This window comes from Passer domesticus, chromosome 6 (assembly GCF_036417665.1).
Source record: "Passer domesticus isolate bPasDom1 chromosome 6, bPasDom1.hap1, whole genome shotgun sequence".
NCBI classification, from domain to species: domain Eukaryota; kingdom Metazoa; phylum Chordata; class Aves; order Passeriformes; family Passeridae; genus Passer; species Passer domesticus.
In genome coordinates, this window is record NC_087479.1 from 55,481,410 (window position 1) to 55,500,165 (window position 18,756).

The 18,756-nt window shown below is 44.1% G+C and overlaps 1 protein-coding gene across 5 annotated transcripts; it reads right to left on the bottom strand.

Moving 5' to 3' along the window:
- Nucleotides 1-1,772: 1,772 nt before the first annotated feature.
- On the bottom strand, nucleotides 1,773-18,457 carry CCND1 (cyclin D1). 5 transcript variants are annotated; one of them, XM_064425950.1, is made up of 5 exons: nucleotides 18,002-18,457; nucleotides 16,087-16,302; nucleotides 15,507-15,666; nucleotides 10,325-10,473; nucleotides 1,773-5,289 (listed from the first exon to the last, which is right to left on the bottom strand). In XM_064425950.1, exons 1-5 carry the CDS (start codon nucleotides 18,197-18,199, stop codon nucleotides 5,134-5,136), a joined length of 879 nt encoding a protein of 292 aa, XP_064282020.1. In that variant the 5' UTR covers nucleotides 18,200-18,457; the 3' UTR covers nucleotides 1,773-5,133. The 5 variants fall into 5 exon arrangements, with proteins under 5 accessions (XP_064282020.1, XP_064282022.1, XP_064282023.1 ...); XM_064425952.1 differs by lacking the exon at nucleotides 18,002-18,457 and adding an exon at nucleotides 17,396-17,527; XM_064425953.1 differs by lacking the exon at nucleotides 18,002-18,457 and adding an exon at nucleotides 16,896-17,203.
- Between the last annotated feature and the right edge of the window lie 299 nt (nucleotides 18,458-18,756).

Below are 18,756 nucleotides of genomic sequence, written 5' to 3' on the forward strand. Positions count from 1 at the left end.
TGTTTTTCTTGCTACATTCTTGTCTTTCTGCCCTTTGCAATGTGAGTAATACTGGCAAAGTTCACCCAGCATTCAAATTTAGGAGTCTGCATTTAGAGATGATGTTCAGGAGAAGGAAAATGTAAATAATAGAGCTATGTGGGCTTAAACCTACTTTAGTCACAACACTTAGTCAGTTTAACAGCATTTATAAAAGAGATGGGAATGGCAAAACCTACTTAACACATTCAACCAAACACAGGTTTACATTTCTCACTGAATCACTCTAATGTTTTTATCAGCACAAGATTTTTGTGAGAAGTCAAGATCCCCTAAGTGTGTCCTCACTTGATTTTCAAACACTGAAGATCAGAGGGATGAGCCATCAGCCATACAAAAGAAAGCTATTTGTTCTTTCTGGAGTTTTGGGGTTTTTTTATGCTGGAAAAAATTAATCATTTTTGGCCCAGACCAGTTTAAGCTTTGGCTTGGTGTGTTTTTGAAGTCCCTGTGAGTTTAGTTCAGGTCATCTTTCAGTGTTTTACACCTCCCAGTGTAACTCAGTGTACAGAGGAGCTACCCATTTCAAAAGGAACAAAGCAGACCCCATTTGTACTGGTTTTACTCACCCACCTGCCCTGGGATTTTGCAGCAGACCACACAGGCTTCAGGTTTCTGGCTGAAATGACTGGGATACCACCGAGCTCTCACAAGCTCATCTGGGATTCTTCTGATGCAGGTGGTTTCCCATCTAGTGGTGGATTCTTCTGATGCAGGTGGTTTCCCATCTAGTGGTAACTGGCCTGAAAGGAGCTTGTTCTGCACTAGACAACGATTAACCTGTTAGAAGTTGGCTCTGCGGTTTCATTTTTCATTTCCTGTGCTGCACTTGCTGCACAGAATCAGTTGTAACGTGAAGTTTAGTCAATGGGAAACTCAGAAGGCAGATACCAAATTTCTAATTGTGACAGCGAGGAGAAGCACTTGGCCTTTTACATAATTTTTTTTTTGGGCAGAAATAATTTCACAGGAAAAATAACCAAATACATAGGTTATAAGCTTGACCATCTCCACTGAAAATAAGCTGTTTCTGCTGTGTTCAGCTCTGAAAATAATAACAAAATTAAACTAATAATAATAATAATAATATGCAACCCCTATTTTCAGAGATATTTTGGATTGGGTATTGGAACAGAGGTTATAATTTTTTCTCATTTTATTTTGTAATAATATCTAATTCCTGTCCCAGGTCCAGTTCTTTTCTTACATTCTTTTAGTTGGCTTTAATGTTTTTCAGGTTTATTCCGTATTCTCTTAGCTGTAAAAGCTGTCTGAGGGGAAGGCACAGAGAAGGCAGCTTAACCAACTGGCTTTTAAAACCAACTGTCTTCTGTAAAGGTGTTCTGGGACACAAAACCTTCCACTGATGAGAAAGTACCAGCAAGCATTGTGTGCCATCCAACACCTACTTTGTTTTACCCTTTGTTCACATGAACCACCAAAGGGGCATTTTACTATGACTAATTTCCTTTAATGTGAAAAATAAAGTCTTCAGGCAGGGAAAAAAATATTTTGCTTCTTTAAAAATGCACGTTGGTGTGACAGGCAGGCAGTTACGTACCCATGGCTCGAAACACCCACGGTTTCCTAAAATAGCAACAAAAGGTCTTCAGCTTTTAGAGTGTGTCAAACCTAGAAAATGTCACGTGCTTTACTCACAGCACCAGGTAGTTACAACCATTCAGCATTTTCAAGGCAATTAAAAATAAATGTAAATTAAAAGACGACAACGGTTGGGTTTTACCAATTTTATTTCTATTTCTTTAGATTTTTTTGCTGGAAACTTGTCTGTTACAGGTCTGTTGGTGAAAATGTGCATTTCAGACCAGTGATGCCAATAAGTACAATATAAAAATGTACAAATCTGAATTGCTTTTGCTTACTACAGATTGTTATAATAATGTGACAAATAAAGCATCTCTGTTGGCACGTGAACCCACTTATCTGGATTTGGCCTTTTTCAGTACATACAATATTTCAAAAAAATTTGCAGTACACACTACCACTCAGTGTAACACATAATAAAACCAACAAGCACTAAACTCAATAATCATGTTTGGTTCAGAGACACAGAGATGCCACAAACAGAAGTGTTTTATGAGGTAAGCAGTAAGAAATGTTCCTGAAATTTGGACAGAATATATCCAGTCCTCCTGGGTCCTGCGACTGCTAGTAGCATTGCAATGCTTATTTATGCACTATGTAGGATCTTAACTGCATTTGCCTCAAAATGAGTTCTAATTCTGTTTTGGTTTAGCAGCATACAGGCAACAGCTAGATTATTCTTCAGCATACAACTCTGTTAGCTGGCTTGTTTATGAGATTTACAGGCTTTTTTTTTAAATTAGCATTATGCTATAATTATAAAAAAAAAAACCAAAACAAACAAAAAACCCCTAGTATATCATAACAGATTAAACACACAAAATACTTAGAGTTCCAGAAGATAACCTAACATACCAAATGATGTGTCCCAGCTGAGGGAGAACCACATCAGGTGGCACACAAGAGTTATATTATAATGCACCTTTCATATATCAATGTGGCTAGTAACACAACTTAAAACTACTATGATAATAAACCCCAGATCAGACAAAGAATCCAGCTTTATAAAATGCATAACAAAAACCAAAAAAAAAAAAAACCAAACCAAAACAAAAAACCAAAACAAAAAAACCCAAAAAATCAAAAAACAACCAACCCTTGATATTAATTGATCTTCTGAAATGTCTGCTAGTTTTTAAATTAATGCAGAGACCCATTCAGAGCAACGTTCGATGCATTTCCGTTTGCAGTAGAACTATGAGGCACTGTAAGAACATCAAAACCTGGTCTAGACACGGGTAACTGAAGTATGAGGTATTGTGAAACAGGAACCTTTTTTGGAATAGAGCAGTAATCACATTAAGTAAAAATTGATCACATAAAAAATCTACAAAAAATGATGTCAATAATATAATTTTCTATGAGAAAATTAAAACCTATTACATGGCAGTATATGACATTGTATAACAAAAAAAAAAAAAAAACTGATCCACAAAATAGCAGCAAAACACAATGACAAAGATACAGAAAAGCAATGTTAATTTTTTTTCAAACCATGCTGGGAATTTATCCATAGCAGCTCAATAAAAATGGAGCATCCACTCCTTTTGTCTTTTTCTTTTTTTTTTATCTTTTGAATTTTTTATCTTTTTTCATTTTTTTGTTCTTTTTTGTTGTTGTTATTTTTGTTACAATCAACACCTTAGCGGCAGTTTTCTCACATACATTTCACCATCACATTCTCCTCGAGCATCAACTTCAACAGCTATGTCCACGTCCCTTCAGCTACTTTCTAAAATAATAATAAAAAGATACATAGCCAAGATGTGCAAATTTTCTATTTGTAGCTAAATAAAAAAAAAACAAATGGGGCATATTCTGGAATAAAAACTTCTTTCAAGTACTCCAATTTTCATATCTATTAACTATGGTGTTTTTTCATGGTTAGACTGCTTTTGAAAATGTATAGGAAGGGGCCAAATAGACTGCCTGGTTTTGAGTTTGTTCTTTGAAGCATATCCTTTTTTTTGCTTTAATAAGCTGGGTAAAAAATTGCAACACCAAGGGTAGAAAGATTTTCTTTTTCAAAAGGGGTGATTGCATTAATTTACAAATCATACTGGCCTTATGAACATCCTCTGCAATAAATATTCTTTTTAGCCTTAACTATAAATTATATATTTTAGTGTTTAAAAACCTTCAGTTGTAAAAACATCTAGCGATAATCCTTAAAACTATGTGTCCTATATGTGAACCTTTAAGGCCCCTAATTTATAAAGATGAGTTGGCACCAAAGGGTTCTAAACTCCAAACTTTTCTATAGAAAAGGAAAGGAAGATATCCTGGCAATTTGTGAATGCAATTTTCTCTCACTGGAACACAACCTTCGGAAAAAAAGAATCACCTCTCCTCTAACACCATAGTTAAATGCACTTGCTTTGCAATTCCAAGTTTGCCAACAAGCACTTTATATATTTCCAAACCATTCCATTAAAAAAACAAACAAACAAAAAAAAATTTCCACACAATAAAAGAATGTATTTCCTATATCTAATGGACTGAAAGTGCTTTGAATGGAATGGTTTCAGAATATTACAAACGAACAAGGAAAAAAAAAAAAAAAGACTCAACTGTGGATTGAACCTGACTATAATTAGGCTGAATATCTGTGGGGTCAGAACAGCATTTTTACACAGGTAACTACAAAAATAGGAAGATTACAAAAATATAATATATTATGTCACTATTTCGGTTTCTCTTTATAATAGGGTCCTGTATGAGTAGTACATTGGCCTTTCCCAACCACACTAAGCTGGAACCCTACAAATGCCTCAATGCACAGGCAATCCACAGGCACAAAAAAAAAAAAAAAAGATTAACATATAATAATGCTGCATACTAACATACACTAACTTATGGGTTACGTTAACCATTTATAAGGTGAAGAGGATAAAAAAAAACCTAAGGAAATAAAATAAACATTTACAGATGAATTATAAAGTGACTAAATGCATAAGCAAGCAAGATACAGAAAAGCCTAGAACTGCGTTAAAGCTATGCTCTTTAAAGAAAAAGAATATTTCATTTACTATCTAAAAAAAAAACCCTCTTCTACTTTAAAAATGGTTGGTTGGTTTGTTTTATATGTACGAAATCAAATCTAATACCTCCCCTGGAGACATTTCGTGTGTTAATGCCTATTTTTACAACATACAGACAAGAACACTTTAATATAAAAACTAGTTGATTATTATTGTATAAAATCCTCTATTTTTGTAGCACAAACCCCTGGGGGTAATGCAAATACTATTTTTTTCTTTTTTTAAGACAGTTTTTGGGGTATTTTTTGTTTATTTGTTTGTTTGAAGTCACAGATGGAAGGGAGACAGAGCAAGAAAAAATATAACAAGACTGGTTTTCCCTTCTGGTATAAAAATGTCCTGGAGAAAAGGGTTTCTGGGGGGGAGATCCTGATGCCGATTCCTTCTCAGATGCCCTTTCTTTGTCTGCTTTTCTTGCCAAGCAAATCCATTTAGGAAGAAGTCCTCTTTAAATGTTCACGTCTCGCACATCAGTAGGTGTGCAGGAGAGGTCTGCTTCGTCCTCTACAGTCTTTGTTTCTGAAGATATGTTGTGCTGCTGTGCCTGGCGTAGACTGGACTCCAGGAGGGACTCAATCTGTTCTTGGCAGGCTCGTAAACAATCCTGCAGGAGGGTGCAATGGAAGGGGAGAGACAGAGAGATAGAGAGAGAGAGAGACCCAAGAGTACTTTAGAAAGATCACAGGCTAAAACACCATTTTTTTGACAAAGCAAGAGAAATGTTACCAGGTTATCTGGGAGAGCAGCAGGCTGGAAAGGAGGGTGGGAAGAGCAGAAGCACCCGACAGTGAAAGGACTGGCTGAGCAAGCCTGGTTTTTTTGCAGGTTGTACCTTGCACTGCTGCTTCTCTGCCTGTGCTGTTTACAGTTCTCTACAAGCCCACTGCTCACAACTGTGATTTCTACTTTTACCCCAGGAACCCTTTAGCAGTAGAGTCTGCTAGAAGCAATGCTCACTTTCTTCCCAAGGCTAAATTCCAATGACAGAAATGCCATATATATGTTGAGATGCCCATGGCCAAAGCTGCGTGCCAGCTGCTGCCATGTCCAGCTGTGGGCAGCTGATAAAATTCCTAACCCTGTAAGCATCTCCAGAGATGGACTGGACTGTCAGTCCCCGAAAGGGAGAGGTCTCTCAGAAGCTCCAGAATGCACCTCCCCAACCACGCGCTACCAAGCCCATCCAAGCTTCCTGTGTGCCACCACATCCACCTGGAAATCTCAGTCAGGCTGAGACATTTTCCTCTCACTTCCAAAGCATTTTCTCCAAGATGGATGTGCACACCCTCCTCCTGAGGGTTCAGGAGGCTGCACAGGCCTCGCTGGAAATTAAAAAACCATAAAGAACTAAGAAAGATCCTGTCTGTGGTGGGGAAAGGCAACTTCCCCCAGGCATTATGCCATACCATGAGGAGAGATATATCAGATTCCCAGCAACCAGAAGTGGAGAAGGCCTTTTAGCTCAACCTGCACAGCTTCCTGCAGGCTGTGGAGGCCTGTACACCCACTGCCATGACACAGTAAGGGTGCCCTAAACAGGCCAAACAATCCCACAGCATTTTGCCAAAACTCATCCAGCGTGCTGTTTACCCTTATCTTTATAACAAACATGGTAAGCTTTTCCCCCCAAACATCTTTAACTCTGTGTATGAAGGACTTTGAAGTTTCCTTTCAGCATTGCCTTTTCTGATTTAACCTATGACATGTGTTAGCCCTTGCGGTGAACCCAGTCTTCCATGATAAATTGCCGTCAAAAGTGTTAGGATGTGCATGACTGAGAATGAATGTTGTTTTCCTGAGAGGGTGACCTGCCTGCTGTTTTCTTTATTTCCCAGTTTCAATTCTGCCTTCATTCAGAGGCTTCTTGTGTGATCTACCAGCTTTTCACTGATTCCACTACCACAAGAATCTCCTCTGCCACCAATAAGGGCACATGGCATTTGGGGTAAAATAAGATTAGAAACCCAAGCAAACAATTCTCTGCAAGTCCTTTCTGAGAGAGAGGGAGGTTAATCCTACCTCTAAGCAGATCAGACCATCAGTTACAGCTCACTGAAAACACATAACCTATGACCTTTCCTGGTTTAAAGCCTAGTGTAATATTTCCTCTTGACAGAGACACACAGCGTTTTAAATGACAAAAAGAAACGCTTCATATCCTAAAGTCATCATGCCTTTGGCTCCTGCATACCTCTGGCCTCCACAATAAGGTCTCTATGAAGTCCCTGCACCCAGCCCTCCTCCAGATATGACGGATCAATCCTGACTGTAAGGCTCCCCCTTGTACCACAGACACATTAAAGAGTCCACAGCAGCACAGCTTTAGGTGTTCCTGGCTTTACAAAGCCACTTCTGAGCATAATTCTCTTTTAGCATGCTCAGTGGTCCAAACTGAAAGCATTTTTATTTTTCAGAGCAGAATGAATCCTCTTGGGTTTTGTTTTGGGTTTTGGTTTTTTTTTTTTTTCAAGTGGGAGTAGATTTTACGGTGAGTTTTGATGGGAACTTCAAATGATGGGGTTTTTTTTTAATCCTGACCATTTGCATATAGCATGTTTGAGCTCTGAAAACTAAAACCATTCAAAAGAATTTCTATAAATACCTATTCTTCTCCCTCTGGAGTTCAGTTATGAATAATTACTTAAGACTATGTAATTTAAAGGTACTTTTTGCCCACAGAATTTTTTTCATTTAAAATTCTCAGAGTGCAGCATGCTGTAACTGTTTTTTTTAAAAACAATCTTTACAATATATTATGAACAGACTGTCTTAAGCTACAGTTGAATGAAAAGGTTTTTTTACTTTTTAAGGCATTTTGTCCATGTCTTATTCACATGGCTATTAGATAAATAGTTTGCCTGTAGGAACGCATTAGAGCTAGCAAAAAACAACTGCAGAACATAAAATTCACTGTGAACAACCTCAACAAAGCTGTTTTCATTCTCAGTACTTCCCAACACTGAAAAGCAAATACAAAACTTGTGCATTACTCTGATAACTTCTCCCAACAACTTTTCTGCTTCACTACCCAAATTTTCAATGCCCACAGTTTGTTCAAGGTCATAAACCCTTCCTGGATTAATTAAGCTCCTCAGTGAAAAAAAAAGAAAAAAAAAAAAGACTTGCTAGCTTAACTGATGTGGTCAAATACCTTTAAGACACAGTGGACATGATCAGACTCCAGGGTCACATAGGAAAGGAAACAAACAACAACAAAAAAGGAACTGCTTGGAAATCCTTTGTTCCTGCCTGACCCGTTCTGGATAACAAGCACATGTCTGAAGGTGCCTCTGAGAAGGGGCAGGCAGGAGGCGAATTCCAATGCACTAACAGACAGCATGGAGACCCAATCTAATCTAGTTCAGCAAATTTCTGGCCTGGAAATGAATGTCAGGTAAAATTCCATCTGTTTGGATGATGGGGTCAAGAATAGAATGATGGAAGACAGCCCAAGACTTCTAATTGTGATTATCTGACTTCTAATTACCCCTGATCAAAGGCAAAATGGGAAATTGGACTCTTACCAACATATAAACACAAACCATAAAGGAATTCCAATCAGGTGATATTCATTTTACTTTAGATTCAGCTCTCTTTGAGACTAAAGGTAAAAAAGTGTAATTTTGTAACCTGAAATCCAACAGACCTGTGCTCCAGCTAACAGATCATCAAGGGGAACACCAGCCCTGCTCTTAACATTCCAAGACTATCCAATATAAAACCTGTTCCGTGACAAGGGGAACCATCACTGGGGCATGGCACACTTCATACAAATCCTAGTGAAATGGGATAGCAGGAATGGCATTTGATACCATGGGTTACACAGACAGGTATTTTGGGAAAGTCTCCCTGCAGGGGAATCATGCTCTGTATGAAACCAAGCAGATTCCTCTCCCAGAACAACTGCAGTGGAAGTTGCTGTTTCCTTATTCCACTCCAAACATGACAATACACCTGTACAGACAGAGAACTTTGTGATGCCAGTTTTCTGCAGCAATCCACACAAAATCCTTATTTCTACCCAACACGTGAATATATTTAGCACTGGAAGCTGGAGGGGAGTTACTCCCTTTTCAAGCTGTTAACCAAGCCCAGGTCAGATTCTGGCCTTGCAATGACTCAGAACAATTAAAATGAAATAATCAAAAAATCCTCTTTTCTTGCTAAAGCAACTTTGTTTTCTTTTTCAAGAGCTCTGTCATCAACTAAGTCAAGCCACATAAGGACAGGCCGTTGTTCTGCATGATGTGAGAGAATCCACTTCAGTGCCCAGTCTCAGGAATGGTTAAATCATCTTGCTTCAATCAAGATGCTGCCTGGACAGATAGCAAGCATTTTCCCTCAGTACCTGCTTCAAACATCTCCCCCTGGACAGTGGCCAACCACACACTGGAATTATCTGCATTGTTCACAAACTGACTAAAAGCGTCACACGTGCATACCAAACTGAGCAGCCCATTAGTTCAGCATTTCTTAAGAGTATTCAGCAGTTCAGGTCCTTAGAGCATTTAACACTTGCACACTATCACCTCAGCTGCAGTGATATAAGTGGCAAAAAGAACGTGCTCAATACTGAGGCACTGTTCAGGTGATAACATAAAATAACAAGCTGAGATACTGCGTTTTTCAGCAATTGTTTCACATGGTCTATCAAAAGTAAAATATTAATTTGGGAATAATTAATTGCAATGAAATTGCTCAATCCCATCAACAAAGCCAGTTATGCAGTGGCTGGGCTGGGACAGTTTTCTATACATTTAAATTACTAACATGTAAAATAATTTAACAGCATCTCCAAGATTCTGCTCCTAACCACAGAGTCGTCTTTATTTGACTCATTGTCCAGTGCTTGGAGACCTCACAAGAACCTTTTTAAAGCATCTATTTATTGGTCTTCCACATTGTTACAAAACAAAGCTCAACTCTGCCCCAACTTCACACACCATTATGACATGGATCATTGACTTTAGGTCTTCCTTGTAGGCTCCCTTCCTGGCCCATTCACTCATGAAAGGTTTATTGCTCACTAGTTACTGATGTGCATCTCCTGGAAGCTGCAGGGCAAAATGAAGGGTCCTGTGAGGACCATCCACCTTGTCAGAAAGTCGTGGGACAAGCACTTCTTCCAAAAAGGAATTCAATACCAGCTACTGTGAAGGTCTAGCATGTAATAAACCAAATTAGATCATTAGAACTCTTTTAAGAAGAGCTTTTTCACACCACTTGGCACAATAAAAGGCCTCAAAAATGGTCAAAGATAAGGTCAGAGATACCACAAGGTCTCAGCAACTGTTTCCTGGTCTTATTCCCCAAGTTTTGTTTTACAGGGGCTCCTGGTTTAATTACCCCAGCCAAACACAGGCTCTGCCACATCCTAAATCGGGGCAGGGCTTCCTCCTGTCCCAGACACCAGAGCTGGATGCACCATTCCCAACCGGGCATCACAGATTATCAGTGGGCATCACAACGGCCAAACAAGCAAGCCAAACAGTGGGCACAGGAGAACACATTGAGAACCCCCACTCTGAGGCTTGACCTTTCCCAAGATTTACTGTCAGATTAGCTCTCGTGCAGTAAGCAGGCATTCATTCTTAAAAACCCTTAATGCAGGAGATCAACCGAGAGAAAGAGTCACTTACCGGATCACATTTGATAACTTGTGATAGGAAATGTGTGAGGCATTGATAGGAGAGGAAAGTGTTAGTGTTCCCCAGATGCAGGCCTTGCACAGCTGCTACCACGCTGCCAGCTGCGATCATGGAGGGTGGGTTTGAAATAAATTTAATATCTGTATGAAGAAAGGAGAAGAAAAAAAAAAAAGAAAAAAAAGAAAAAAAAAAGACTGAAATGATTGCTTTAGGAGAAGCCTGTCCATACACATACACTCTTTGTACCAGCATGGCTTTCAGCTGCCAACTATTGCATCGAAAAAGGCAGCAAAAATGGTGAGCAGAAAGGTGCCTCCTGCTCTAAAACTCTTACAGGTCCAAACCTGCAAACATTTATCCACATGAGCAACTGCTCTGCAGAGAGTGGCCCTTCCTGGCACTGGGCCTCGGGGGCCATTCATCACTTGGAGGTACTTTTATCATAAGCAGGGCCCCCATTTTTCCAGGGTTAAATACTTTGCTCCTGTGAATAATGCCAGGGGGGTCAATGGCACTGCACATCTGAGAAAACCTGTTCACATCCTGCAGTGTTTGCATGGTCAGATCCAAGGTGCACTCTAACAACGAGTCCTGGGCCCCTTTAAAGCAGAAACCTTTGCTCTGACACTCAAAGGAATATTGCTTTAATGAACAACATCAACAAAAAGAAAGAAAAGAGAAAGACTGCTTAACCCTGTCAGGAGGCAGATAATCCATATTTAAATTAAGGTTTCATCTTTAAAATGCTTTGTCTCAACCTAGTCTCTTGTCAGTGGCTGCCATCCATCCTGGCAACAGGGATTTAATGTAAATGTGGCATAACTAAGTGACGGGGGTCCCAAGAATTGGCGGACAATCAGTTACATTCTGATGTGACACCATGCTGACAAGAGGCTGGGCCCCCTTCCAGACTGCATTGCTGTAGGTCTCTCCACAAAGCCACTCCCAGGATCCCTTAAGGGGCTATCTCTGCCATTTAGCATGTTTTTCCTTTGGGTTTGTTTGGTTTGGTTTGAGTTTTTCTATTTTTTTTTTAATAATAATAGTCTACATTTTAATGATAAGACTCTTTTCTACTGAGCAGGAATGCATTTGATCCGTGCCAGTGAAACACCTTGGAGGAAAATGGGGAACAAAGGAAGCAAGCAGCACAAGTCAAGGTCCAATTTTGTGAGGGAGAAAGGGAAACACCACAATGTACACCAGAACCTGAGAAACATTCCTTCAGCTTTTATCAGAATACAACTTCCTCTGGATTGGAAAAATATAAACCATCTGTCAAACCCCTGAATGAAATCAAAGGAATGGACAGCTTAGAGGGCTCAGTGGAACTGTTTAAGTATTAAATCATGCATCTCCTTTATTATGATAAAATAACTTTCGTGTAAATGTTTTACAAGTGGAACTAAAGCCTTCAGGACTCCATGGAAGTCCTGGCTCTGAATCTGTTTATTCAGACACCTCTGACACTCCACTGTGGCCCTGACCAATACCCACCTTCAAAGGGGCACTTAGTGAACCTCCAAAATTAAACTGATACACAAAATTCTGGCCAAGCTTTGAGGATGCACTGCCAACAAAAAGGGAAGCTCGAGCTAAAGCCATCTCGCTTATGTTAAAATAAACACATCAAAATAAATTTGGTTTGACCCCTTTTCCTAACCTGCCTGTTTCCAGGCAGATATAAACACACCCAGCTTCTAGCAAGCTGCTGTCATTCCAAGAAAAAAAAAAAGCTGTGCCATTCCAAAGCCAGCCCTGAACTGAAATACTGACACAGACCTGCAGGTGGACTTTGGAAGTGGGGGATTCCCAGCAGGGATCCCACCAGGATGGAGTTGCTCAGAGGGGTAGGGTGGCAGTGCCTTCCCGACACTGTTTACGATGCTCCACAAACGGGACATGACCAAAATGTGTCACTTTAATGAGCCCGTCCTGACAGGATCGCGTTTGGGATTAATATTTGTGTTCTTCTTTTAAATGGAGCAGTAAACAAGAACATGAATTCATAGTCACACCCTCATTCTTTCCAAGGTGGAAAAGTGATAATGAAGTTTAAATGACCAGTTTGTGTCTGTCCCTATAACCACTCCAGACAAGCAGCATGGACTGCCTTTTTGTTGCAACTCAACAAGGAATTATTTGTGGCAGAGGCCACTAATTTCAGCATATTAATCAGGGGGCCCCTCTCGCCTGTAATTGGATGCCCCCAAGTGAAGAGTGTGGCATCATTGTCAGCCTCCATCGCCTCATCTTGCGCTATTGAGCGCTCAGGAACAAGGGGGCTTCGGTGAGATGAATTAGACCTGACACAGCCACAATGGGGTAGGGGGCCCCATCAATTGAAGCACACATCCCCAGTAGCCTATCTGAGACTTCATCCAAAAAGAATAAACAACTTCAGCGTTGTTAAAAAGAGAGAGAGGGAGAGAGAGAGGAGGGGGAGGAGAGAGAAGAATGCCAGCCACCCTGAAGGGAGGACAAAGCAGGCATATAGGCGCTGCAGCGCTTTAAAAAAAATTCCTAACAAGGCGAGTCACCCCTTTTCCTTTTTAAATGGAGCAGCAATTCCATCCGTCTGGAGAGCTGGGGGCTATGAATGAAAATCTTTTCATTGAGGCAAATCAAAACTGTGAACATAAATCACTTGCTGCAAGATGCAACAGGTTCCAACTGGTCACATACCTTGAGACTTCCAATTTTATAAAGGCCGGAGAATGGGAGAATTGTAACGCGCTCATTTCAAAGGGGGGTCTTTCTTTCTCCTTTGGAGAGGACCGAAGCAGCAATAATAATAATACTAATAATACTAATACTAATACTAATACTAATAATAATAATAATAATAATAATAATAATAATAATAATGGAGCCTGGTATGTTTTGATAACCAGAGGAACATAATGAAATGCTGAAGCTCCAATATTTGTTGCTATTCATTGTTATGCTTGTATAGAGCTGCAGTTCTCCCTCAACACTGGTCTTAACTTGGGCCAAAAGAGGCCTGCTTCCTTTTGAGCTCTCCCTGCCTTGCTCTGCCATGCCAAAGTCCCATTCATTAAGCTCAATTATGTGTTAACTTCAAACAAGCCCTGGTAATTTTTTTTTCTTTTTTCTTTTTCTTTTTTTTTCTTTTTCTCTTTTTCTCCCAAACCTACCACAGCACAAAGGCATCCTTTGGTGAAAATGGATTTTTCAAAACCAAACCAAATCAAACAAATCCACTTCTACTAGCCAGACAACTGGAGAGGGAGCCTAGGAGGAATTCCCCTCAACTTCACCTTGCAGTGTAACCTTCTTTTTCTGGAGCAAACACATACACACTCATCTACAAACACTTCCACAGGCTTCACCTTGGTAAGCCAACTGGCCAAGGGTTTGTTTTCTAAGCAAGCATTATTTTGCAGTCTCTTCGTAGGAGAACCTCCTTTGCAGAAGAGGACACAGGCAAAGGAGAGACTGCACTTGCCCCTGAGGCCACTTAAGCGAGCTGTCAGTGTTTCCAGTGGACTTTGGATCGGGCCTCGCAGCATCCAGGCAGCACAAGGCATTTGCAGTCCATCTAGGTTCGTTTTGGCAAGGGGAAATGCAGCACAACCCAGCAACAGCAAAGCAAAGTCCAGATGCTGCTTAAGCCACATGTGATCTTCACTAGCCAACAAAGAAGTCATGAGAAAAGCAAAAGGTAGAGAAACCCCTGACATCCAAAAATAACAATAAAAACACGGAGCCTAGTGGCAGCCTTCCTGAGCGCTCCTTCCCCAGGCAATATTCCCAACTCCAGCAGGGAGCTGAAGAGGGCCCCAACTGGTGAGCTCAGCGCTGGTTTTTTTTAAAGCTCAGTAAAACTCCCAGAACATGGTTCTCATTTACTGATCCATTCTCCAGCTGTGGTGTGTAGCAGTGTTAAATAAAGGCTCTGGATGTGCTTCCTAAAAGAAACATAACAACACCGACAGTAGATCAAAGTACTGGACTCTTAGCAAGCCTCCAACCTTTGAACTACTCTTGCTTTCATCCCTGTCATTGCCAACACAACAACCTAGGTTAAACATCCCCACATCCAAAGGGGAGCCCGGGTGGCCGTTCCTTTTTAGCTGCAAACTTAGCAAATCACGCCTCCAGAGTCGCAGCAGCCTCGTATCTGGTAGAACCTGGCATGGAGGGACACACTGGACTTTCCCAAAGTGTTGCTGCAGGTGGTTTGAAGGTTGTGGCACTCCCAGGACCAAGCATTACTCCAGGCAACCTCCCCTATGAGCTGCCCCTCACGCTGATGTTAGGCCCAAGATGAAGAGCAATGCCAGTGTTTATAAACTTCTCTTTTATGGCTTGGTCGTTCTATCTTTAGGCCTTGCAGCGGGGCTGGTTCTGTGAAATAAAACTTTTTTTGTGTGTGTGGGTTTGGTTTTTTTTTTCCTGTTCCTTCTGAGCGCCTGCCATCTTCCTTCAACCTTTCCATACCAGATCCAACCTCTGGAAAACAAGCTACACGGCACTAACGGGCGCCACCGGCCGCGCACGTCCCACCGAGGTTTTTTGGAGCGCGGATGCCGCGGCTCTTTGGAGGCCGGCCCTGCTCATGGCTCCAGCACAGCACGTGGTCACGAGGGTGCAGATGGCAGCAGCTCGGTCCTGTGCCAGGAAAAGCCTCTGTGCCGCGTGGCCCTCCTCCAATCCACCGGCCACCGAGGAGAGGGGGGAAGAGGCAGCTTGAAGAGGGAAGGTTTAAAACCCCCACGCAGTGCTATTCACAGGGAAAATCTCCCTCTGCCTTTAAAAACTCGTCCTAAAGAATGAATCCACAGAGGGAGGGATGCCTCGCACGGGCAGTAAGCCTTTTGCAGCCCCCACATAAACCGGTGTGGGGAGGCGAGGAAATCATGCCACGCTGAGCTACAGAGAGCGGGCAGGGGCGGGGGGGTGGTCCCTCTCCCTCCCTGACATCCACACAAAACTCCGACTCAGAAGCGAAATATCTTCTGAAAAGAGAAACTTACCTCTGCCAAAGTAATCCACCTTCTGCAAACAAGGGGCAATAATCGGGGCTTAAACTACCTCCCCACAGCTCTGCGAGCGCGCCTGAGACCAACAGCTACGGGAAGCTTTACAAGCCGGGGGGTGGGCGCGTGTCGGGGAGCAACGCGCTTTGCGCAACGTGCAGGGCTCATACCTGTAGCGCACAGAGCCACAAAAGTCTGAGCATGTTTACGGATGATCTGCTTGGTGTCCTCTGCCAGAGGCATTTTAGTAAGGAAATGTTCAATGAAATCGTGGGGGGTCATTGCAGCCAGATTCCATTTCAGCTTATTCACCAGCAGCAGCTCCATTTGCTGCAAAGAGAAGAGGGACGGGAAGGAGAGAAGAGGAAGAAGGGGGGGAGCGTGGTTAGAGCCGCTCGCACACGGAGCCCGGGCGGGGTGCGGGGGTCCCCCCGCGCCGGGGCAGCGCCCGCCGGGGCCGGCAGGGGGAGCCCGCGGGCCGCCCAGCGCCCGGGCCGGCAGCGCGGGGGGGCCCCGATCCCGATCCCGATCCCGATCCCGATCCCATCCCGGCCCGCCGCCGCATCCACAGCTCTCGCCCGCCGCCAGCAGCCCCGCAGCCGCGGCCGGCTCTTCCCAACGTGCGGGCTTGCAATTCTTTTTTTTTTTCCCTGTATTTTTTTATATATATTTTTTTTAATGTTTCTTTCGATTTTTTGTTGGGTTGTTTTTTTTTTTTTTTATTCTTGAAGTGATTGAACGTGAAATTACCAGTAATTCGTCGGGTCTAATGGAGTTATCTGTATAAATGCACAGTTTTTCTGCGGTCAGAGGAATAGTTTCCTTCATTTTTGAAGCCACAAACATGCAGGTAGCTCCGAGCAATTGCAATCGGCTTTTCTTGAGGGGTTCAAACGACAAAAATCTGTCCAAATAATTCATAGCCAAGGGGAAAACCTCCTCTTCACACTTCTGCTCCTCGCAAACCTGCAAGAAGGAGAGAGATCGTTGAAGAATAATTTAGTTGAGGCGAAAGCCAGGCTTGTCCCGCTGCTCTCGCCCTCCCTCCTCCCTCACCCCCGGGCTTTGCAGGGCAAGGTTGAAGGAGACGAGGAAGAAACGCAGTTGGGGAAAATGGATAAATATGGGAAAAGCAGCGGCATCAAAGAAAATGAAAGTCACGAGTGACAAAGTGGGGGGAAATGTTGCGTTAGAAACCCGCAGGCGATTCATGGCAAAAGGGGAGGAGGGTAATCGAAGAAGAGGTCTGTGCCCAGTTTTCCAGCCCCGAAGAACAAATTTTTTAAAAGGGAATAAGACGGAAAGCGGAGGAAAATGCTAACCCCCGTGGTTGGTAACGGGGTGCAGGGCCGGGCTCGGCCCCGGATTCATTTATTTCGCTTTTATTTTTCCATCTAATTTGCCGTTGTGCTGCCGATTCCCCTCTCCGGTCGAGACACAAAGGTGGCGTCCAGCCTCATTTCCCTAGACGTCATCTTTTCAAAAAATATTTAAAAATATTTAAAAAATTATTCGAGCGCTCAAAAAAGGCTGAAAATGAAGCGGCGGAGGTCCTTTACCGAGCCCCGTGCCTCTGGTCCTGCTGGGGGGCTCCAGGAGGGTCCCCCGAAGTGAAATCCACCGCCTCCCTCTCTCGCCCTGCAGCACAGCCGGGCGCGACATTTCCCAGAGCATAGCAGGGCGCCGAGGTTTCAAAAATTAATTAAAAATACGTCGCGGGCACCCAGGGCTTCCGAAAAGGCATGAAAATGTAGCCCAGCTCCTGGGGCTCGCTCTGGGAGCCCCCCCAGACGTGTCCCGCCAGGGACGAGGCCCTTTCCAACTGGTTTTTCCCAGGCGACCTTGCCGCTCGCTGCCGCAGCACAAGCGTGCCTTTGAGGGGTGACCGCAGCTCCAGCCTCTCTTCACGCTGAACAAAGAAACTTTCACCCTGCAACTCCCCCCAGAAACGCCGGAGCCCCTCCGGCCGGTCCCCCTGCCCGCAGCCCCAGCGGGGTCCCCCGGCCCCCGACCTTCCTCCCCCGGCCCCTTCCCCCGCTCCCCCCCGCCACACACACACCCTTGGCTGTGCTCCCCGGGACTTTCTTCGTTTTTCTCCCGATTAATAAACACTTTTGCTTTGCAAATAAAAGAACAAAGATGGCGCGTAACACTGGCACGGGCAGCCGCTTGCATACGTGTACAAGGATATTAATTTAAAATAAAATCCCCAGAAAACACGGGCTGGCAGGGGCTGGCGGCGGCCCCGCGCGGCCCGGGGCTCGGCGGCCGGGCCGGAGCCGCTCCCCGCCGGGCCGGGGGAGCCCCGAGCCGGCTCTGCCCCGGCTCCCCGCGCCGGCACCGCCGAGCCCCGACGGCCGGAAAAGCTGCCGGGCACCCCCCGACCCCCGGGGGCACCGGGCGGGGGCGAGGGGGGGGGCTCGTCCGCCGCCCCTGGGCGCCGGGACCCGGCCGCGGCAGCGGGGACACGGAGCCGGCGGCCACCGCCACCTCGGGCCGCGTCCCCTCGCTCCACGCGGCCGTCTCCGAGGGCAGGCAACGTGTGCCGCGCCGGGGAAGCGATCCCGGGGGAAAGGGAGAGGGGGCAGGAGATGGGGCAGCGGCTCCCCGATTAATTCTTTTCGGTGCCGCAGCTTGCAAGGAAAAGTCCCCGAAAGATACAAACCTCCAGCATCCAAGTGGCAACTATTTTCCTCATATATGGCAAGATTTCTTTCTGCACGCACTTGAAGTAGGAGACGGAGGGCGAGCAGGTCTCCTCCGCCTTGAGCATTGTCTGCAGCACCCTGTCATTGAGGAGGTTGGCATCCAGGTAGGCTCGTCGGATGGTCTCCACCTCGCAGCACAGCAGCTGATGTTCCATGTCTGCCTTCGTCTCCTCGAGTCACTTCTCTGCAGCAGGACTGAGTCAGTCGCTCGCTCGCTCTCTCTCTCTTCCCCTTCCAGGAGTCCCTTGGATGCTGCTTCTGCTACTGCCGCTACAGCCCTCTGGAGGCTGCAAAACTTTCTAACTTCCAACAAAACTCTCCTGGTGTAGTCCGTGTGACGTTACTGTTGTTAAGCAGAGATCAAAGCACGAGAGAGAATGAGAAAGAGAGAGAGAGCCAAAAGCAAGGGGCAGAGCCCTAAAGCCATCCCATAGGCTTCAAGTCCTTCCCCTTTGCTTAGCTTATAGAGAGCAGGGTTTTAATGCAAATGAGACAAGGGCTCGCTTTCTTCAAGGGCAAGGGAGAAGTGGGGGAAACCCAAATTGTCTCTTCAGTGGATCATGCATAATTTTAAAAATGGAGCAAGTTCTGCACTGGGAGCCAAATGATGAATGGGGCTAAGGCCACACACAGACACCAGGGAGAGAAATGCAAGGAGACTTCGTATTATTTACAGGGGCGCCAGGGAGGGGAGCGGAGCAGCACCAGTGCC

Excerpts from the sequence above, each read along its gene's own strand:
- CCND1 (XM_064425950.1), bottom strand. The coding sequence starts at position 18,199 with ATGGAACATCAGCTGCTGTGCTGCGAGGTGGAGACCATCCGACGAGCC. Across the intron at positions 16,303-18,001 it reads TTGCCACTTGGATGCTGGAG|GTTTGCGAGGAGCAGAAGTG; the intron begins GTTTGTATCTTT and ends TCCTTCTTGCAG. Across the intron at positions 10,474-15,506 it reads TGTGGCTCTGTGCGCTACAG|ATATTAAATTTATTTCAAAC; the intron begins GTATGAGCCCTG and ends TTCTTCATACAG.